The following is a 23,342-nucleotide window of genomic DNA, read 5'->3' on the forward strand; positions in this document are numbered from 1 at the left end:
AATACTTAGGAATAAATATAACAAAATATGTACAAAATCTATATGAGGAAAACTACAATATTCAGATGAAATAAATCAAAGAACTAAATAGATGGAGATATTTCATGTTAATGAATATAATTCTCAATATTGTTAAGATGTCATTTCCAGCTAATTTGATCAATAGATTTACTCAATCTCAGTCAAAATCACAGAAAGTTATTTTGTAGATACCATCAAATTTATTCTAAAATTTATATGGAAATGCAAAATGTCCAGAATAGTCAATCCAATATTGAAGAACTAAGTCAGAAGACTGACACTAGCTAATGCCAAAAATTGCTACAATCCTATGGTGATCAAATCAGTGTGGTGTTGGAGAAAGAATCAACCAAAAAATTAATGGAACAGCATACACAGCCCAGAAATAGACTCACACAAATATTGTCAACTGATTCTTGACTGTGAAGCAAAGACAATTCAATGAAGAAACGCATGTCTTTCCAACAATGGCAAAAGAACATTTGGACATCCACATGCAAAACACATTATACATGTATGTGTGCATATGCACACACAGACCTTACACATCTCACAAACAACTCAAAATGGATCATAATTCTAAAAACAAAATGCAAAACTTTATATAAAACTTCTATACTATAATATGAAAGAAAATCTAGGTGACTTTGAGTTTGGTGATGAATTTTTAGTTAACATCAAAGCACAATCCATGAATGAACAAATTGGTCAGTGTGACATTATTAAAATTAAAAACTCTGCTATGTGAAAGTATGTCAAGAGAATGAAAAGACAAGCCACAGACTGAGAGACAATATTTACAAAGGTCATATCTGGCAAAGGAATTTTATCTAAAATAAACAAGAACTCTTAAAACTCAACAATATGAAAATGAACAACCCAATAAAAAATGGACAAAAGAGTTGAATAGATACCTCACAAAATAAGATATACTTATGGCAAATAAGCATATGAAAAGAAGTCCAGCATCACATGTTATTATAGAATTGCAAATTATGAGATACCACTACACACATATGAGAATGGCCAAAATCCAATGCCCTGACTACACCTAATGCTGGTGAGGATATGGAGCAAGGGAAACACTCAGTCATTCTGGTAAGAATGCAAAATGATACATTCACTTCTGGAGGACAGTTTGGCAGTTTCTTATAAATTTAAACACAGGGGCACCTGGGTGGCACAGCGGTTGAGCGTCTGCCTTCGGCTCAGGGTGTGATCCCGGCGTTCTGGGATCGAGCCCCACATCAGGCTCCTCCGCTGGGAGCCTGCTTCTTCCTCTCGCACTCCCCCTGCTTGTGTTCCCTCTCTCGCTGGCTGTCTCTCTCTGTCAAATAAATAAATAAAATCTTTAAAAAAAATAAATTTAAACACAGTTTCCAGCAATTGCTCTCCTTGCTATTTACTCAATTGATTTCAAATCTTTTGTTCATACAAAAGACTACACACACACACACACACACACACACGGTTTTATTTTGTGATTGTAAACACTTGAAAGCAACCAAGATGCTTTTCAACAGAAGAGTGTATAAATAAACTGTGTACATCAATATAATGGAATTTTATTCAGCAATAAAAAAAGAAATGAGGTATTAAGCCACAAAGACAGGAAGAAAATTTAAACGCATATTCTAACTGAAAGAAGCCAGTCTAAAAAGACTACTTACTATAGGATTTTACCTCTATGACATTCTGGAAAAGGCAAAACTATTGAGACAATGAAAAGATAAATGGATGCCAAGAGTACAGGAGGGGAAATCCAGAGGGGAGAGGTTGAGTAGACACAGCACAGATTCTTAGGGCAGCAAAACCCTCCTTTATGTTTTAGGGCTATGAGACTGCTATGATAATGTAATAGTGGGTATTACAGTGGATGACATTATTCATTTGGCAAAATCCATAGAACTGTACAACACAAAAAGTGACTACCGATGTCCCTTTGGACTTTAGGTAGTAATACTGTATCATTCATTAATTGTAGAAAATGTACTACACTAATGTAAGATGTTAATAATAGGGGATACTGTGTGTGGAGTGGTGAGAGGGGATATATGGGAACTCTACTTTCTGCTCAATTATTTTATAAACTTAAAAATACTCTAAAAAAGTCTACTGAAAATTTCTTTTCATGTCCTTAGTTCTCAAATTAGTTAAAAACATCTGAGGTATGCATGCATTAGTTTTCAAAGAAAATGTACTGGTGGAACTGCAAAATTGATAATAATAATTTTCTTATTTTGAGTTGTATGTATTTTCATGTATTACTTGTGTAATTTTGAGCAACTAGCCTACCCTACTCCCCAGATAAACCCTGCCAAGATATGAGTCTTATGTTAATGCTTGCTCCATTTTCTAGTATTTGTTTTATCGCTCAAGCAGTATTCACAAGGACACTTGTGTGTACCCAGGAAACTTGATTTTAAAAGGTATACTTCTGGAGGGGCAGTAAACTCTCCTTAATCCTCTTCCCACCACCACCACCATCCCACTGCTCCCATTTTAACTATGTATTAAAAATAAACTCAAACATTCAAAGTACTAGTAAAATGAACATCATATACATATTACACAGTTTTAACAATTCCTAACTTAGCTATGTTTTCTTTTTCTAATTGTTTTGCTGAATTTTAGAAAGTAAATTATAAATACATGATTTAATAATTGAATATTTCTTTTTTTAATGTTTTAAGTTTGTATTTAAATTCCAGTTAGTCAACATATAGTGCAATACTGCCTTGAGGAGTAGAACCCCCCCCCCCCACAATACCCAGTGCTCATCCCATCAAGCGCCCTCCCCAACACCCATCAGCCATCCAGGCCATTTCCCGCCCACCTCTCCCTCCCCTCAGCAACTCCCAATGGGCTCTCCACACTCAAGAGTCTCCTATGGTCTGCCCTCTCTCCCTTCTTTTTTTTCCCCTTCCCCTATTGGTCATCTATCCTGCCCCTCAAACTCCACATGTTATTTCTGTATGTATCTTTAAAAACAAGAACAATTTCCTCCATCCTCCAAAAATTAATCACACTAACCAAAGTAATGGTTACAAAGTAACAAAGTAATGGTTACTTTGGTTAATGAATTAGACTAATAGAAAGTAATTTTTTTTGTATTTCTAGTATCTAGTCCATATTGGTTTCTCCAATTGTAGTCTTTTGCAGCTGTTATTTTTTTCCAACTAGGATTCAATCGAGAACCATGCTTTGCAATACGCTGTCATGTCATAAAGTTAAAGTCTAATCCACAATATCTGGGGATTCAGGAAAAGTCTCCAAAGGTCAGATCCAATTGTCACGTTCCAACTCACTAATTGAGGAGGAAACACTTCTAAAATTACTTCCTGCGGTCTCAAAGTTTCATGGGAAATGTAGTCTTAAACCCTATGGGCCTACCGCGCAGCACTCTGGGAACGGGTCCTGGGGCTCTTTCTGCGCAAGTGCACATGCGGCCCTGCTCCTTTCCGCCCGCCTTCACTCGTTGAAAAAGGACGGCAATTCGGCTTCTTTGGGTGTCTGGGGGAGCAGAGGCTTTACACTGGGACTGGGAGTACTGGGGACACGGCTCCGGGAGGCCTGGGGTCCTGCCAGTTCCGGTAGGTTTGTATGCGGCGTGCGCGAGTGAGAAGTCCTGGGAATTTCCCGGCGGGTCTTCCCTTCCCCCAACCCGTGTGCTTGCGGCGTCTGCTCCCGCCTGCTTCCGTGGCGCAGGTGGGGCTGCGTCCCCTGTCTGGAGAAGGTACCCCTTGCGGGCGCCGAGTGCGGAAACTGCAGGCAGTGGGAAGGGAATCCACCTTTATAATGTTTTCCATGAACACGAGGCTACTAACAATAGCTTGTGGAATTACTCTGAGAAATAAGGTGTCATCTGCAAAGCTTTTTGTCAAGTACTTGTGATAATCAGTGTGTAAGTTGCTATCACAAGACACTTTGTTTCCTTTGGTATTTCATTTAAGCCTCACAATTGCCTTATAAATATGCCATTTTAAAAAGTGAAAGGACTTTACTGGAGGCTCAATGGTACACACCAGGGCACAAAGCTGGTAGGTGGGAGAGGTTGGATGTAAATACAAGCAGATTTTATTCCCTACCTCTTGCTCTTCCCAGCATCCTTTCTGCCCCAAACAAAGAGTTACAACCTTTGGAGCTCTTAGCAGAGTAGCCTGTCCCCAGATTTCCAGAGATGTGATTGTGAAGCGAATATGGATAGAATCTCACAATGTGATGAAATCCTGGGATTTGTGGGTTCTTTTTAGAGCCCCTGGTCAAGAGACTCTTGAACTTTCCTGCACCGTCTAAGCTATCTCCATCCTCAAAGGCATAGTCTGATAATCTAATGCAGTGCTAGCCAATAGAAAGATAATGGAAACTAAATATAATTTAAATTTTTTCAGTATCAACAATAGAAAGAAAGAGATGAAATTAGTTCTACCGATGTGTTTAACTTAGTTTATCCAAGTTATTATTAACCACACTTCGGGTGTAGTAGTTGAACGCAGCGAATGGCTACAGTACTGGAGAGTACTTGTAGTGAATTTCAAAGTCAGGTTTAGAGTGTTAAGTGCAGGTTTCAGATACAGTGAATTTGTTTCTCAGGCCCAGATTCCAGCCCCTCTGTAGTAAAGTAACTTCAGACTGGAAAAAGAGAGCCCTAGGAACAACTGTCATTTAGAAGAACAGCTCTTCTGACAGATTCCTCACTGGAGCTTCAGAGCAGAGGCAGAAGTTTCAAGAAAGGCACAGGTCCTGACTTGCTCCACCAGAAGCAGTTCTTGATCCCTGTATGGCATGAGTCAGACTTGGTGATCACACGCAGAAACCATCACAGACTGTGTGACAGTGGACACTGGACCAGCTTGCAGAAGGTGGTAGCCTGAGGTTGAGAGGGATGGGTGACTGTCAGGCTGTACAGGAAAAGGCACTTCACTGCATGGCTGGTAAGGACATGATGCCTAGGGAAGGTGTAACCTGCCAGAACTGATGAAATCCTAAACAACACCCAGTTTCCTTCATTCTCCCCTCATTCTTTCCAGATTCTGAGCTGCCCTCATACCATGTCCATAACCACATGTGGCATCTAGAGTTAAATGACAAAAGGACAGAAGAAAAGTTTTCTATATTAGACACTTTTGGAAGCTCTAAATATTGGGCCTGAAATGAAAGATTTTTTGTAAAGACACCCAGGGCAGAATTAAGAACTTAAGCACAGTGCTGTTTACTTACACAGGTAAGTACTATAGGCATCTTAGAAATCTGTTTTAGAATTTGCAACCAAGTCAGAACAAAAAGTTAGGAAAAATATTTCTTGCATAAAGCATCCCATCTTTATTTTGAAGTTTTCTGGGGAAGCTCTAACTCAAGGTGTAAAGACAACACAAGTTTGATTAACAATCCCATCTAAGTAGGGTTTTTTAAACAGCATTAGTTTAAATGAAGGTAGAAGGTTTTACCTTTGTATACCTGAATTTGTTTAACGAATATCCTCTTGTTTTATTTTATGTTTTTTGTTGTCGTTCGTACTTAGTCAGAAGGGGATATAAATTGTTAATTCAACGACTTCTGAGTTTCACAGCAGTGAAAATCCAAGATTGAGCCTATATAATCATACCGCACATTCACTTGTTCACGGACTACCTCTGTGTGGTCCTTCTTGTTCCCTCTCAAGAATGTCAAAAGGATATTCCTCTATAGGGAAACCTTTTTTCCAGCTGATGTTACGAGATTTTTACGTAAATGAAAATAGTTGTAAGGCAGAACAGGTTTCTCATGATCCTATTTCTCTTCCTCTTTCCCAGCTGAACCTTTTCATTTCTTTACATTTTTCAAGGAGCAGCAGAAAATGAACATAGTGCAGGTAAGTTCTATTTTTAATAATCTCTTTGTTTTATAGTGGATTTTATAAGGGCTTAAGAGTCTATTAATATGAAAAAGTAGAAATAGAAATGGATCAGATGCATTCAGAGATGGAAATACAGATGAGTAGCAGAGCAAAGGTGGGATGTTGATATGAAATTGGAGCTCCAAATTTATTTCTGAGTTTTGGTAGACTTGTCAGAATGTCAGACAAACCGTACTGCTTTAGAGGTTGACGTTTGGTGAGAGGATTAAGCAAACTGATACCTCATAGAACGTCAAAACATTTGAAGATAAAAAAGATCTTTATTTTTTGAGTACGTGATTTAGTTAACTTTTCAGTAATAACTGTAAAATAATATAGAACATTGTCTCTACTTGTTCTTCAATAAAAGTAGAAGATGTAGCACTAAATGTTACTTGGTCAGTTCTGTTTTCCAGAAACTCAAACACAGGGGTTGAATTAGACATTTTTTCTGTTGAATCAGCTGAATATCCTTAAAATTACTCTCCATAAATATTTTGAGTAACCATGATATTCAGGTTGCTTAGCAGTTTAAAATTGTGTTCTCTTTCAAATGTTTCAACACTTTCTATCTACACTTCAAACCTCTACATGATGCTTTGGTTTCTCTCCCCACTTGCCTGTCATATCCAGTGACCAGAGACTTGATTATAATCAAATCCACTGGGTCTGTGTAATTCTTTCCTTGCCTGACTTTTCTGTAGCATTTGCCTCTACTTCTCACTCTGTCCTGGAAAGTCTGTTTGTTAGTGTCCATGACACCCTTCACTGGCCCCATCCTTACAATGCTGATGTCTTTTAGAGTCATCTTCTTTCCTTTGTCCTTTCATGTGGTTCATTCCCACTTTCTGACCTTGGCCCTTTAATCTGCTCTATTAATCTTAGAATGGTTTCATTCTCTTTATTTTTTTTTTTAAGCTTTATTGAGATGCAGTTTGCATACCATGTGATTCACCCATTTAAAGTGTAGAATTCAGTAATGTTATAATATACTCACAGACTTGTGCAAATATCACCTGTCAATTTTAGAGCAGTTCCATCATCTAAAAAGCAACTCTACATTTTATCCCCTCTCGTTTGCTCATTTCCCCCAAGCCACTACTAACCTATTTTCTGTCTGTAAAGGCAGTGCTGAACCACTGCCTGTATTATTTCTTGTAGGGCAGTTCTGCCTGTGACAGATTTTGTATTTGTTTATCTGAGAAGGTTTTAATTTTTCTATTTTTGCTGGATATACAATTCTTGGTTGACAACTTTTTTCTTTCAGCACTTACTTATTTCACTGCCTTCTGTCCTCCATGGTTTCTGATTAGTAATCTGCTTTTAATACTGTTGTACATGATGAATCACTTCTTTCTTGTTGCTTTCAATATTGTCTGTCTTTATTGCTTGATGCTATACTATATTCCATTTTTTGTCATTATTTTTCTTTTTGTTTTTCTCACACTATGTAATTTCAATGGGCATATTGTCCAGTCTGTTCATTCTTTCTTTCACCTGCTCAAATCTGCTATAGAATCCCTCTGGTGAAATTTTGATTTAGTTATTATAGTTTTCAACTCTTGAGTTTCTATATAATTTCTATTTGTTGTTAAAATTTCTACCTCTTTATTGATATTCTTGATTTAGTGAAATATTTTTCTTTTATTTTCCTTTAGTCCTTGGACATTGTGTTTTTTCTAGGTATTTGACCTTATTTAATATGGCTGATTTAAGGTTATTGTCTAGTAGGTTCAATGTCTGCTTCCTTAAGAGCAGTTTCTATTGATTATACCTTTTCTGCATATGGGCCTTACTTTCTTGTTTCTTTCCTTGTTTACTGAACTCTTTTGTTGAAAATAGGATATCTTAAATAGAAGAATGTGCCTAGTCTAGAGATCAGAATTTCTCCCCTCCATTGGGGTCATTGTTGAAATTTATTTGTTCAGTGACTTTATAAAAAATTCTGTAGAGCCTGTGTTTCTTTCATCTGAGGCAGCTGAAGTGTCTACAGAAGTTTCTTTAAATGCCTAGAACCAGTAAGTCTCCCAGTCTTTGCTAAGGGGCTCTGTGCATGTCAGGGAATTCTTCAAGTCAGACAGATGGTTTATAACTCTGCATTAGCTTGGACTTCCTTCTAATGCCAAACCTCAAGGTCACCTAGAGGTGACCGCTCAGGGCCTTCTCATACTTTTCCTGAGTATGCTCACAGCCTTAGGCATATGCACAGCCCTTTGCAAGTTTGCAGCCTCCTTGATTCTCAGGAATATATCAGAGCTTTTCAGAAACATTTATGGACATCTCATTGTCCAGCTTCTCCTTTCAAGCATCTTGATTAAGCCCTTGTTTGCCTCAGCTGTTAGCTACCACCTCAGGTAGCCATTAAGTTAAACAGATGCCTTTAGTTTTTGACAAATGATGAGTGAGGATAAGGCTTTGCACACTGAGCTCTGAGTTAGCTCAAATAAAGGCGTCCTTATAAGTGGGGTCTTTCAGGAAACCACCAAATGGGCCAAATAATGACTGTTATCTGTGAATGAGGCTTCGATGGATCTTCAACCCAGTTCTGCTGGTGTGGTTGCCAGGCTGCTGGTTGCAGACCATTGGTTGTCAAACTACTGCAGATTTGGAAAGAGAGGGGTGGGAACAGGGTAAGTTAAAAGGTCACAATGTCACCATTCTTACTATGATTCAGCTGTTTTGTTTTTGTTTTTTATAAATGTTTTACTTTGTTAGTTTTTATATTTTTTGCTAGTTTTTTTAAAAAGATTTTATTTATTTATTGAGAAAGCAAGAGAGCGTGTGAGTGGGGGGAAGGGGCAGAGGGAGAGAGAGAGAGAATCTCATGCAGACTCAGTGCTGAGCATGGAGCCTGATGTGGGGCTTGATCCCATGACCCCAAGATTATGACCTGAGCCAAAATCAAGAGTTGGACGCGTAGCCACCCAGGTGCCCCAAGTTTTGCCAGTTATTTCATAGTTTTTATGAAGGAGAAAATTTTTTGGATCCTTAACCGTTTTTATTTATGTCACTTGTTAGCTTTTTTTTTTAATCCAAGTGACCTTATTAAGTCAGATATTAAAGAGATTTGCAAAAATGACAGCAGTGCCACTTTTCTCACTAATTTTTTTAGCTTTGGAGAATATAATTATCTTTTCTTTTTTAGATTAAATTTCATGAGAGGTGTTCCTGTTCTTTTATTTATTTGTTTTAGTTACCAGCTACTACTACTGAGTTTCACATGCAGGAGGTACTCAGTACTGCTGAAGACATGAATGAATAAATAATTGGATACGTAACACTGAGGGGAAAAAAGAAACTTGTTTCTGTCCTATTATCTTAGTTTTCTTCCCTTGCTTTTCTACTTTTAATTGTGATAAGAACACTTAACAGGAGACCTGCCATCAGCACATTTTTGTGTGTATAACACTGTATTGTTAACTACAGGGATGATGTGGTACGGCACATCTCTGGAACTTGATGATTTTGCATAACTGAAACTTTATACCTGTTGAACAGCAACTCCCAAGTTCCCCTGCCTCCCAGCCCCTTTGAAGTCTTTTGTTGTGGAAATTTTCCCTTTTCACATTATACTTTTTCTGCCAGCCTTTTTAATACTCATCCTTCCCTAAATGTTATTTGGTATTTTTCTTTCCTCAGTCCCGTATAGGATGTGTAGCATATAGCTCAAATTGCTGTCTGATTGCCTCTTAAAATTTTAGTACCATCTTCATTGCTAGTAACTCCTAAGTGCTGTCTTCATCCTTAGACTCCCTTCTGTATTCTAAAACCATGTGTATATCAGTTTAAGGGATAGTCCCAGCTTTATGTTCACAGACCCTTCAGGAGCAACTTGAACAGATGTGTCTTGCTAAAACTTCTAACACGTTTTTTTCCCTTTTGTTTCCTAAATGTCAGTGTTTGGCACCAGCATTCCAGAAGCTGCTCATTTAATTAGACTGGGTGGTTGTACAAGAAAGTAGTTATAAATTGGTTGCTGCTGCCACATTGTGATCATATCCCTATCCTCATATTCCTTATATTCATTGCTGTTACTTCAGTATAAATAAGTAAATTCACTTATATTGGTTTCTGTGATTCCAAATCCTTGGTAAGTTGCTCTTTGCTCTTCATGAGCTCTAGATTTATATATCTTTATATATGTGTTTATACCTAAATTTGATCATGTAAAATATCTGCACACCTTGCATGTTATCTTCTTTGTCTCCTGTTATTTACAGTGATAATGTCTAAGGAGGGAATGAACATCTTAGAATTCTCTAGAATACCCACAGTACCTTGGGATGAAGAGGAAGAGTTGTAGGAAATCTCTTTACATTGATTTTTTTTTTGTCTTAAAAAAATCTATAACTCATAAACAGATATAAATGAATTATAGTAAGTTAAAAGCCTTTATAACTGAGCAACTCCACAGTTAAAGACAAAATTAGGTCAGAAATAGGTGTCTTTATACAAGTGGCTAACAGACACTGAAAAAATTGTTCAAAATCATTAGCCATCAGGGAAATTCAAATCAAAACCACATTGAGATACCACCTTATGCCAATTAGAATGGCAAAAATAGACAAGGCAGGAAACAACAAATGTTGGAGAGGATGTGGAGAAAGGGGATCCCTCTTACACTGTTGGTGGGAATGCAAGCTGGTACAGCCACTCTGGAAAACAGTGTGGAGGTCCCTTCAAAAGTTAAAAATTGAGCTACCCTATGATCCAGCAATTGCACTGCTGGGTATTTACCCCAAAGATACAGACGTAGTGAAGAGAAGGGCCATATGCACCCCAATGTTCATAGCAGCATTGTCCACAATAGCTAAATCATGGAAGGAGCCCAGATGCCCTTCAACAGATGACTGGATTAAGAAGATGTGGTCCATATATACAATGGAATATTACTCAGCCATCAAAAAGAACGATTTCTCAACATTTGCAGCAACATAGACGGCACTGGAGGAGATTATGCTAAGTGAAATAAGTCAAGCAGAGAAAGAGAATTATATGGTTTCACTCATTTATGGAACATAGGAAATAGCAGGAAGATCAGTAGGAGAAGGAAGGGAAGAATGAAGGGGGGTAAACAGAAGGGGGAATGAACCACTAGAGACTCTGGACTCTGGGAAACGAACTGAGGGCTTCAGAGGGGAGGGGGTGGGAGATTGGGATAGGCCGGTGATGGGTATTAAGGAGGGCACATATTGCATGGTGCACTGAGTGTTATACGCAAAGAATGAATCATGGTCAAAAACTAAGGATGTACTATATGATGACTAACATAATAAAAAATTATTATTAAAAAAAAAGAAATAGGTGTCTTTGATAACCATGTCTTTTGGAGCTTAAGAGTAAACAGGAAAAGTAGTAATTCTCAAAGATATTTTCTTTGTCCCATAATTCTGAATCTTTGAAAACAATGTGTTGTTACAGGGATCCATGTCATTTGAAGATGTGATTGTCGAATTTACCCAGGATGAATGGCAGTACATGAGCCCTGCACAAAGGACCCTATACAGAGATGTGATGCTAGAGAACTATAGCCACCTCATCTCAGTGGGTGAGCAGACCTTATCATGTGACTTCATCTAAATTAAATTTCCTTTTTTTAAAAGTTATCAAAACACATGGACTCCTTGTAGAGATTAATGTTGTACTGGCTTTTGAGTAAGAGGTCTAAGGTACCTGAAGCCTTTAGGAAATAGACACACGTTTACGTTATTCCTTTCCCGTGGGATACTTCAAATGAGCACGCTTATTTTGCTGCTTTTGTTGCTGAATCTTTCTCCACCTTTGGAAACCAACAAGCCCATGGATCTGGTATATATATACCTTCAATTGTCATGTTTACAGGGTACTGCACCACCAAACCTGTGATGATCTTCAAGTTGGAGCAAGGAGAAGAACCCTGGTCCTTAGAGGAAGAATTCCTAAACCAGATGTACCCAGGTGGGTGACCACTGACAGAAGGAGACACTTGGGGTAGTTAAACTTTTAGGGGAATACCTTTGAAAGTTTTGTTTGGTTGGTTGGATTGGTTTACCCTTTTAAACAGCTCTATTGAGATACTATTTACATATCGCACAATCCACCCATTTAAAGGGTATAATTCAGTGGCTTTTCATATATTCAGAGATATGTGTAAATATCACTACAGTCAATTTTCATCACCTCAAAAGGAAATTTCATAACCCTTTAGTTATTACCTCCCTATCCTCCTGTCCCCTACAGCCCCAGCAATCACTAATCTACTTTCTGTCTTTCTGCCTCTTGCAGATATTTCATGTAAATGCAGTCACACATTATGTGGTCTTTTATGATTGGTTTATTTCACCTAGGATTGCAAGGTTCATATGTATCAGTACTTCATTCATCCGTTGTATGGCAAAATAACGTCTCATTGTATGTATTTGCCACATTTGTTTGTCCGTTCTTCAGTCAATTGACATTTAGGATTCTACCTTTTGGCTATTGAATAATGCTGATAGAAACATTCATTTACCAGTTTTTTGCATGGATTTTTTTTTTCCCCTGGACCTAATGCTTTTATTTCTCTTACTGAGTTACACTTGATTCAAATTGCTGGGTTGTGTGGTAACTGTTCAAGAATTTCCAGACTATTTTCCACAGTGCCTGTCTGTTTTTCTTTCCTAATGACAGCATATGAGGATTCTAATTTTTCCACATCTTCACCAACACTTCTTATTATCTGACTTTTTTATTCTAGCCATCCTAGTAGATGTGAAGTGGTATATCATTGAAGTTTTGATGTGCATTTCTGTACTAGTCATTTGGCCTGGCATAATAAATACCATAGTCTGGGTGGCCTAAACAACAGAAATTTATTTCTCATAGTTCTGGAAGCTAAAAGTCCAACATCAGGGTGCCAACATGATTAATTTCTGGTGAGGCTTCTTCCTGGCTTGCAAATGACTGCCTTCTGACTGTGCCCTCATATGGCCTTTCCTCTGTGCTTTCATGGAGAGACAGCTGTGATGTCTCTTCCTGTTCTTTCAAGGACACCAGGCCTATAAGAATTCGAGCCCCACCCTTATGAACTCATTTAGCCTTAATTTCCCCAAAGGCCTTACCACCAAACATAGTTAAATTGAGGGTCAGGGCTTCAACATATGGATTTGGGGAGAGAGATAATTCAGTCCATAACAATTTGCCTGGTCACTAGTGATGTCAAGCATTTTTTTCATGTGCTTATTGGTATTTTTGTGTAAACTGATGAATTCAGGAACTTCAAAATTTTTAGTTTCAATATAATTCTTAGAGCAAAAGAGTAAAATCATCCTAAGTGTGTTTACTGAAAGTTTTTGTTGTGTGTCTGTTTTTGTGTTGTGTGTCTTTTCAATCAGAGAACATAATTTTTAGATTAAGCATGTTTCCTAGTCACTAGATATAAATTATTTGATCGTATTGGTTAACTAAAAAAGATACCCCGAAATAAGTATATTTGAAAGGGGAGCGCCTGGGTGGCACAGCAGTTAAGCATCTGCCTTCGGCTCAGGGCGTGATCCTGGCGTTATGGGATCGAGCCCCACATCAGGCTCCTCCGCTATGAGCCTGCATCTTCCTCTCCCACTCCCCCTGCTTGTGTTCCCTCTCTCGCTGGCTGTCTCTATCTCTGTCGAATAAATAAATAAAAATCTTTAAAAAAAATGAATAGTAAAGTTATTAAGTCAAAAATGAAATAATTTAGAGTTTCATGTTATTCAGGCTTTAATTTAGGCAATAAATGCAGTAACTTAAGGGCTCCTGGGTGGCTTGTCGGCTAAGCATCTGCCTTCAGCCCAGGTCATCATTTCAGGGTCCTGGGATTGAGCCCTATGCCAGGCTCACTGATCAGTGGGAAGCCTGCTTCTCCCCCTGCCCCACACCTCACTCATGCTCTCTCTCTCTCTCAAATAAATAAATAAAATTTTTATAAATACATAAGTAAATAAATGCATTAATGTAAAAGAAGACCCTCTTTTCTTTTCTTTTTTTTCAAGATTTTATTTATTTATTCGACAGAGATAGAGACAGCTAGCGAGAGAGGGAACACAAGCAGGGGGAGTGTGAGAGGAAGAAGCGGGCTCCCAGCGGAGAAGCCTGATGTGGGGCTCGATCCCAGGACCCTGGGATCACGCCCTGAGCTGAAGGCAGACACTTAATGACTGAGCCACCCAGGCGCCCCAAAGACCCTCTTTTCAAGAGCACGGGTTAACGTAAACCCTTAAGCATTTGAATGACTGCACCAAACAGTATCATACCAGCTGTAATAAAACACAAAATAATGGGGTTCTAAGAATTTAAAATTCACCAGAATTAGGAGATAATAATGTACCTCATCTGATTAAAGATACTATGAACATTAAATAAGTAGGCCTATATGGGATGTAAATGATATTTCTGTTAGAGTGAATCAGGGGCACCTGGGTGGCTCAGTTGGTTAAGTGACTGCCTTCGGCTCAGGTCATGATCCTGGAGTACCAGGATTGAGTCCCTCATCTTTCCCCTCCCTTCTCCCTCTGACCCTCCCACCTCTCATGCTCTTTCTCTCTCTCTCTCTCTCTCAAATAAATAAAATCTTAAAAAAAAATTGAACCATATATTTGTACATGTATCCTGAGATCAAAGAACAAGCCTTTCATGTTCCCGTAGATTAATTATAAGATAGTGAAAATATAATGTTAATCTAGAAAGAAAGCCATTAACTCCAACAAATTAGAATCCCATAAATAATATTCTCAACATATTTTGATAAATCTAGAAATTAATAAGATGAGTAAACAAAAAACTCAACATGCGTATTTTTTAAAATTATCTCTTTTAAACAGTGTATTAAAAAGATATCAAGTCCAAAGTTGTGTGACACTTATAAAATAAAATTGCATATTATAAACTTTATGATATACCTAAATTAGTGAACAGAGGTAAATTGGTAGTCTAGTAATAAGCAAGAGCAATAACAAAAATATACTAACGCAAGCAGTATTTAAAAGTGAAAATAAAAATTAATAAACTGGAAGATTGAGAAATTATAGAATCTTTCTTAGAATAAAAAAAAACCAGTAAAATGGATGGAATTTTAGCTAACCCTAACAAAGACAAAAGAAGCACTTATATAATGAATTCAAAATTATAAATATTTAATGCAATACCAAAATCTCATTCATAGGAGTGTTGTGGTAGGATTTGCTCTATCACATATGTAAAGCTCTGAGAGTTAAGTAGTATGGAACTGGAAGTGGATAGTTGAATAAAGTGAAACAAAAGAAAGCTCAAGGAAAAAAACATACACTTCCTAGATAATTGTTTTTGGTAGATGGCACTATCACCACAGAACAGTGGAGAAAAGAATCCTACAGTAACTCTATGGATCTAAACAAAAAATGGGATTCAGGTGGCTTAAAGGCCTGATTTTTTTCAAAGCAAAACTAGAAATATTCTGTAGGATAATAAGGAGAGTGTATTCGTGACTTCGCTTGGGGAAGAAATTAATAAGATATAAAAGTATTAACCAAGGGAAAGATGAAATAAATGCATTCCATTTTATTCTCCATTAAGTACAGCTAAGTGTATGTGTGTGTGTGTATCTATACATACTTCTATATCTCTATATATCTGTGTGTATCGATATACATATGGTACATATATGTAGAATAAATGTAATATTCTGAAAGATTACAGAACGTTGAAGGTGAGCTAGAGATAGTGGCACCGGATAAAATACAGGGTGGTGGTGTTAGGAGAAGGCTGGTGGGGACCCTGGTATCTCACCCCTCCCCACTGTTAATGTGGTAACCTGCTCCTCCAATTCCCAGAGGTGTCAGTGGAGGTTTAGTGGGGAACATGGGCTGCTCTCCACGTTTGGCAATAGTGAAGCTTCATTCTGCTTCTTCTGTTGGCAGGATTTCAGAGGAGGTTGGCTGAAATTGAATGGTAATTTTGATAAGTACAGTTTATTAATTTTCTCATAAAGATCATGTATTTGTTGTTCTATCTAGAAATATCCAAACTCAGAGTAAGACAGATTTATTCATATGTCTTCTAGAAATTTTTAAATTTCACATTTTACATTTTGTGATTCATTTGGTGTTAGTTCTCATAGACAGGATGGGATATGTATCGTTTAAATTTTTGAAAAGCAGAATCCAGTTATTCTAGCACCATTTATTGAAAAGATTATCCTTTCTCTACTGAATAGCTTTTCCATTGTTCTTAGAAAATGGATAAATGTCTATTTTGTACATACTACATAAGTTTATGTGTGTGTATATTTGTACTTACATTTTCCACATTTAAGATTGTATTTCTGTGGTATCTGTATTTTTTTATTCATCTACATCTATCCTTATGCCAATACCACATTAATGTTACTATTCTAGGTTCTTAATTAGACCTTGAAATCAGTTAATGTGAGTCCACCAACTTCTTTATAAACTTAAAACGAGCTTTTTGATATTTACAAAAAGCATGCCAGCTTTTCAACTGGGATTGTATTGAATTAATAGATCAAATTAAAGAGTTTTAGCATCTTAAAATCCAATCCATAAAGAAGTGCACATCTCCTTTTATTTATGATTTCTTTGATTCCTTTTATCAGTAGTTTTTGGAATATAGATACCAAGTATTTTGGGTTTTGTTTTTAGCACCATGGTAAATTATATTCTTTGATTTAAAATTCCAATAATTGTTTGTATATGATTGGCTTTTGTATATCAGCTTTGTATTTTGCCCTTGCTGAAAACACTTATTAGTTAAGGAGCTTTTTTTAAAGATCTTTTTGTGGTTCTCTCTGTTGATTTCGCATCTTTTATTTCTATCCTTGCTGTACAGCATTGGTGGGAGCTTCCAGTACAGTCTGGAATAGTACTGAGGCTAGACACCCGTGTTTTTCCAGTCTTAGGGTTTACGTATTCAGTCTTTTAAGTATGATGTTAGCTATATGCTTTTTGTAGACTTCCTTTACAATAGGTTAAGGGATGGATTTTGAATTTTGTGAAATATTCTTTGCCCTAAATTATTTGATTATATGGTTTTAATTCTTTAGATAATTAATATGATCATTACATTGACTTTTAAATATCTCAACAGTTTGTATTCTTGAGATGAATCCCCCTTGATCCTGATAAATCATTTCTTGTCTATATTGCTTTGGGGTTTTTAAATTTTATTTAATTATTTGTTTATTTATTTTTGAGAATTTTTACATTTGTCATGAGGGTTATTGGTCTGTAGGTTTCTTGTATTTTCTAGAAGAGATTATGTAACATTGGTATTCTTTTGGGGTTTTTGTTGTTGTTGTTGTTGTTTTAACTTTTGGCAGAATTCACTAGTTACTGCCTTTTAATCCTGGAGCTGTTTCGTGGTCACATACTTGTTGACCACATATTCAGTTTCTTAAATAGATACTGATCTATTCATGTTATGTCTTCCTTCTTGAGTGAATTTGGTAGTTTTTTTTTTTTAATGAAACATCCATTTCACTTAAATTGTCAAATTTATGGGCACAGTTTCCTTTAATATTCTTTTATTATCTTTTTAGTGTCTGTTGTATCAGTAATTATGTCTTCTCTTGCATTTTTTTCTGATATTAATACTGTGTGTCTTCTCTTTTTTCCTCTTTTGGTTTAAATCATTTTTTAAAAAAATCTTCAGTGAACTAAGCTTTGGTTTGATTGATTTTTCTCTGCTTTCCTTGTTCAATTTCATTGTCTTTTTTAGTCTTCATTATTTTCTTCCTTTTGCTTTCTTTAGATTTATTTTGTTCTCTCTCTCTCTCTCTCTCTCTTTTGTTAGGATATATGAGTCACCATACAGTACATCATTAGTTTTTTTTTTTTTTTTAATTTGTTCTCTTTGTCAAGTTTCTTAAAGTGGAACTGGGTAACTGATTGGAGTCTTTTCTAATATAAAAAAATGTAAGCTATAAATTTATCTCTGAGCACTACTTTAGCTCCATCCCACAGATTTCTATATGTCCTAAACATCATTTGTTCTCATTCAATTCTAACTATCTTAATTGCCTATGAAATTTTCTCTTTGACCAATGGGTTAATTAGAAATATATTAATTTACAAATATTTTGTGTTTCTTCAGGTGACTTTGTGTTACTGATTTCTAATATAATTTCTTGATGGCCTGAGAGTATACTTTGATTTCTGTTCTTTTATATTTGTGAAGTTTTTTCTTGCAGTATATAGAATGTGGTGTGCTGTGATGAATGTTTCATGTGCATTTGAAAGTAATGTAAATTAAACTGTTTTTAAATGTACTACATTCTTGGGTTTTGAGAGCATGGTTATTCCAAATGCTGTTTCCATCCCTTCTAGCTGTAATATTGCAGTATTCCTGCCTCTTTTCCCTTCTTTCCTTCCCCTACCTGCTGTATTGCCATAAGTGCCCTAAAACAACAGATTTATTGCTTTTGTTATTGCAGATTCCATAGAATAGATAGGAATGTGGTTCCAAGGAAGAATTTTGGTTTGGCTCTTACGATCCCTAAATGTCCCGTGGATAGAACTTTCTTAGGATTCTTCATGATCTTTCTAGTGAGGTCTTCGTTTTGGCTCATGGAAAGAAATTTTCTAAGAGTGTGTAGTCCTTCATACCTGTGGCAGTGGAACTTTCATTCCCTGTTGAACCTATTTTCATTTGGCTTGAGCAGGGTGGGTATTGTCAAAAAGATTTTCTGTTCTGTTAAACCACCTTCTTTTAGACCTTTGGTTAGAAGGAACAGGCTTGTAGCTCTTTTTGTTATGTATATTGTTGACTTTGGATTGCCCAGTGCCCCATATAAGATATATGGGAAGTAGAAAGAACAGCCTTGGAATCCTCTGCTATGTCACTTCTTGAGTTCCAAAGTCCACATTCCATTTTGTAGCGTCTTATTTACTTACTATTGATTTAGTTATTGATTTATTGATTGTACAGGGATTTGTTAATTGTAAGAGGGAGGACTTGGGAAGAAAGGAGCTAGCTACTCAGTCTTGTCCAGCACTGGAAATAATACCTGTTTTCTTTAAACAACATGGATGAGGAAAAAGTATATCTGTCTTTTCTGTATGTACATGAATTATTGATCTTTGGAAATGTGACCTGTAACAGAATATAATACATAACAAACATATGGCTGTAAGTTCCTCTCCATAAGAAATATAAGATATAAAGATGTTTTCAATTTTTCTCATTTTAGGATATTTCAGTGTTGGTATTCACATTGAGAGGAACCAGGAAAAACAAGAGAAACCTCTGTGGCAAGTAATATTCACTGATAACAAAACATTGAGTAAAGAAGGGCAGAAAGTTTTAGAAAAACCATTTACTGTGGATATAACTCCAAATTCTTCTGGAAAAATGCCCTGTAAATGTGACTCATGTAGAATGAATTTGCCAGTTGTTTCTGAATTAATTATTTGTGATGGAAACTATTCAAGAAAGAAGGCTGGTTACATGAATGTATGTAAAAAGTTGCAGCTTGATATTAAACATGAGAAAATTCATACTGGAGAGAAATCTTACAGTTATAATAAAAACATGAAACCTCTCAGTAATAAGAAAGATCATCAGAAACTTCAAAGCCTGGAGCAATCTTTTGAATGTAATGAATTTGGGAAAGTTTTACATGATACAACTCTCTGTGTTATAGGAGAGGAATCTTATAAGGATGATGAATTTAGGAAAAATTGTGATAAAGCAGCTTTATTTAACTACATGAGAACTGGCACAAGAGAGAAATGCTTTGATCTTAATGAATGTGGGAAATCCTATGACAAAACCACCACTGTGAAATACAATAAAGTTCACATGGCTATGACAAACTCTGAATATAATGAAAGTGGGAATAACTTCAGCAGAATCTTACCTCTCACTCAATCTCAGAGAACTGTTAAAGAACAGGGTGCTTTTGCAAGCAATAAATGTGATGAAAACTTGAGCCAGAGCTCAATGCATATAGTACAAAAAAAGACACAAATTAGAGATGAATTTTGTGCATATAATGGATGTATAAATGCCTTCTACCAGAAATTAGACCTTATAGTATGTCAGAGAACTCACAAAGAGGAACTCTACCAATGTGATAAATTTGGGCGGTCCTTCCATCAAAACTCAGCCCTCAGTGTACATCAGCAAAGTGAAACTGGAGAGAAGTCATTTGAATGTAATGAATGCAGGAAATCCTTTCATCAGAAAGCAAAACTAATTCATCATCAAAGGACCCATTCAGGGGAGAAACCTGAGGAATGTGAGGACTGCAGGGAATCTTTTTGTTCAAGTTCACATCCTATTCATTATCCTGGAACTGATATGAGGGTCAGTCTCTATGAATGTAATAAATGTGGGAAAACTCTCTGTCAAAAGTCAAACATCCATGAAAATCTGACAGTTCACATAAAGGATTATCATAACAGTGGATGTGGGAAATCTTACAAGAAGTCTGCTCTCATAGTACACCAAAGAACACACACAGGGATGAAACTCTATCAAAGTAATATACGTGGGAAAACATTCTCCAAGATGGTACATCTCAAAGAACATCAGAGAATTCACACAGGGGAGAAATCCTACAAATGTATTCAATGTGGGAAAACTTTCTCTAAGACATCACATCTCAGAGCACATCAGAGAATTCACACAGGAGAAAAACCCTACAAGTGTATTGAATGTGGGAAAACTTTCTCCCACAAGACACACCTTAGTGCACATCAGAGAATCCATACTGGGGAGAAACCCTATGAATGTAACAGATGTGGGAAAACTTTTGCTGATAATTCAACCCTCAGAGCACATCAGAGAATTCACACAGGGGAGAAACCCTATGAGTGTAATGAATGTGGGAGGTCCTTTGCCCACATATCTGTTCTCAGAGCACATCAGAGAATTCATACAGGTGAGAAACCCTATGAATGTAATGACTGTGGGAGATCTTTTGCCCATAATTCAGCCCTTAGAGCACATCAGCGAATTCACACAGGGGAGAAACCTTATGAGTGTAGTGACTGTGACAAAACTTTTGCCCATAATTCAGCTCTCAGAGTACATCAGAGAATTCACACAGGGGAGAAACCATATGAATGTAATGAGTGTATGAAAACATTTGCCCATAATTCAGCTCTCAGAGCACATAAAAAAATTCATACAGGGGAGAAACTCTATGAATGTAATGAATGTAGGAAAACTTTTTCACAGAAGACACATCTCAGCACACATCAGAGAATTCACACAGGGGAGAAACCTTATGAATGTAGTGAGTGTGGGAAAACCTTCTCTCAGAAATCGTACCTCAGTGGACATGAAAGAATTCACAAAGGTGAAAAACCTTATAAATGTAATGAATGTGGGAAAACTTTTGTCTATAAGGCAGCCCTCATAGTCCATCAAAGAATTCACACAGGAGAGAAACCCTATGAGTGTAATGAATGTGGGAAAACTTTCTCCCAAAGAACACACCTCTGTGCACATCAGAGAATCCACACAGGGGAGAAACCTTATGAATGCAAGGAATGTGGGAAAACTTTTGCTGATAATTCAGCCCTGAGGGCACATCAGAGAATTCACACAGGGGAGAAGCCCTATGAGTGTAATGAATGTGGGAAAACTTTCTCCAAGACCTCACACCTCCGGGCACATCTGAGGACTCAAACAGGCGAGAAACCCTACGCATGTGATGAATGTGGGAAAACTTTCTCCCAGAAGTCATATGTTATTGCACATCAGAGAATTCATACAGGGGAGAAACCCTATGAATGTAATATATGCGGGAAACCTTTTGCCCATAATTCAACCCTCAGAGTACATCAGAGAACTCACACAGGTGTAAAATCCTATGAATGTAATGAATGTGGGAAGACTTTCTCCCAGAAGTCACACCTTAGTGCACACCAGAGAATTCACACAGGGGAGAAACCCTATGAGTGTAATGAATGTGGGAAAGCTTTTGCACAAAATTCAACTCTCAGAGTACACCAGAGAATTCACACAGGAGAGAAACCCTATGAATGTAATGAATGCAGGAAAACTTTTATTAGTAAGGCAGCTCTTAGAGTACATCACACCAGAATGCACACCAGAGAGGAAACCCTTACATGTGAATTTGGGAAGTCCTGAAGGGACTCATACCTTAATTGATAACACACGGTAAAAAAGCTCGTGTCACAGACTGGCAGATTGTTTCCCTTAAACATTTCCTTTTCCACTAGGCACATAGTTTGCCTAATTTCCCAGTCTGTCTTTCATTTGAGTGATACTGGTCATGGACTATGACACTATTACATTTAAGCTAAGTCTACCCTTCAAAAGTCACCTTACATTCTTGCTGTCCTATGTTATGTTGGAATAGAGATATTTCCAGGGCAGACTAGGCATGTGTGTTAAACATGGTAGAACACAAGGTGAAAGAAGCCAAAATCTGAATAACTGGGTGGAACAGTTCTCCACTAAAGAGCTTCACAAGTTGGCTTAGGAAAAAAAACAACAACAACAAACAAAAAAACAAAAAAAAACTGTACACTGTTGAGCTCTTCAAGATTTTGTTCTGTTGGTTAAATGCACATAGCTTAGCTAACTCTCTTACAATGGGACAAAACCCTATGAATATTATTTCAGAAGACCTATGAAATTCAGCCTGTCATCGTACATCAGAGATTTGACCTGAGGAAGAAAACTGTCAATATCCTGACTGGAAGCTTTTGTTAAAAATTAGAGAAATCTCAGGGAAAAACATAAAAGCCTTTACTACATATTAAACATCAGATAATTAAGATTCGACCCAAATCTTATATTTTGATAAATGTTATTTTTTAACAAATGTTGCAAATTTGCTTCAGATAATTTTTTTCCTGACGAAATGTATGTTTCAGAATTGAAGATAAAATCTTCACCTAGAACTGATGTACCTAAATTTGTGATTTATATGTAACATCAAGTTTTATAGAAAATATATAATAAAATATTCTATACACGAACTCAACATGGAATGTGAAGTTTTAAAGATGGAGGAATAATTTGAATTCTGTGGACAAGACGAATAAATGTTTGTGGCTAGTCTCTGAGCTGTGTCGTACACCTATTTCAGTTTATGTAACAGTATTCATTACTGCTGATGAGTTCTAGTAGAAGGCAGCAGCCACACCTGCTATGGAACCTGTCCACTTTCCTTTTTTGAGTTACGGTTTACGTTCTGTTGGCTTCCCTCAGCTTGATGCTGTTGATGCTATGAAATTTTGGCCTGCCTGCTGTGTCTGCCTGGTAGTGTAGCCCTGTTTTTCTAGGATATTGGAGATCCATAAGATTTCCTATTTCCTTGTGTGTATGAATTTTTGTGTGGGTAGGTGGGCTGGATGATTCTTACATGTTTTTTGGCCTTCGTTATATCCCACTAGTGGTTTATTTTGTACTGTGTAATTATAAAGGACATCATATCCTCACTCCTCTTGTGTGCATATAGCCTACACATCTTGTGTAG

At 36.9% G+C, this 23,342-nt stretch overlaps 1 protein-coding gene across 2 annotated transcripts; it reads left to right on the forward strand.

Annotated features, from left to right (window-relative positions):
* Positions 1-3,474: 3,474 nt before the first annotated feature.
* ZNF658 (zinc finger protein 658) lies at positions 3,475-22,926 on the forward strand. 2 transcript variants are annotated; one of them, XM_045780869.2, is made up of 6 exons: positions 3,475-3,614; positions 5,052-5,245; positions 5,814-5,872; positions 11,318-11,444; positions 11,738-11,833; positions 19,074-22,926. In XM_045780869.2, exons 3-6 carry the CDS (start codon positions 5,858-5,860, stop codon positions 21,983-21,985), a joined length of 3,150 nt encoding a protein of 1,049 aa, XP_045636825.2. In that variant the 5' UTR covers positions 3,475-3,614; positions 5,052-5,245; positions 5,814-5,857; the 3' UTR covers positions 21,986-22,926. The 2 variants fall into 2 exon arrangements, with proteins under 2 accessions (XP_045636825.2, XP_045636826.2); XM_045780870.2 differs by lacking the exon at positions 5,052-5,245 and having other exon boundaries at positions 3,481-3,614.
* Positions 22,927-23,342: the final 416 nt, after the last annotated feature.

Source organism: Ursus americanus, chromosome 34, assembly GCF_024610735.1.
Source record: "Ursus americanus isolate L20-20 chromosome 34, mUrsAme1.1.p, whole genome shotgun sequence".
NCBI classification, from domain to species: Eukaryota; Metazoa; Chordata; class Mammalia; order Carnivora; family Ursidae; genus Ursus; species Ursus americanus.

What these genes read in the sequence shown, in the direction of transcription:
- ZNF658 (XM_045780869.2), top strand. An exon ending in TAGCCACCTCATCTCAGTGG is followed by an intron (nt 11,445 to 11,737) that starts GTGAGCAGACCT and finishes TCATGTTTACAG; the next exon opens with GGTACTGCACCACCAAACCT. An exon ending in CCTAAACCAGATGTACCCAG is followed by an intron (nt 11,834 to 19,073) that starts GTGGGTGACCAC and finishes TTCTCATTTTAG; the next exon opens with GATATTTCAGTGTTGGTATT.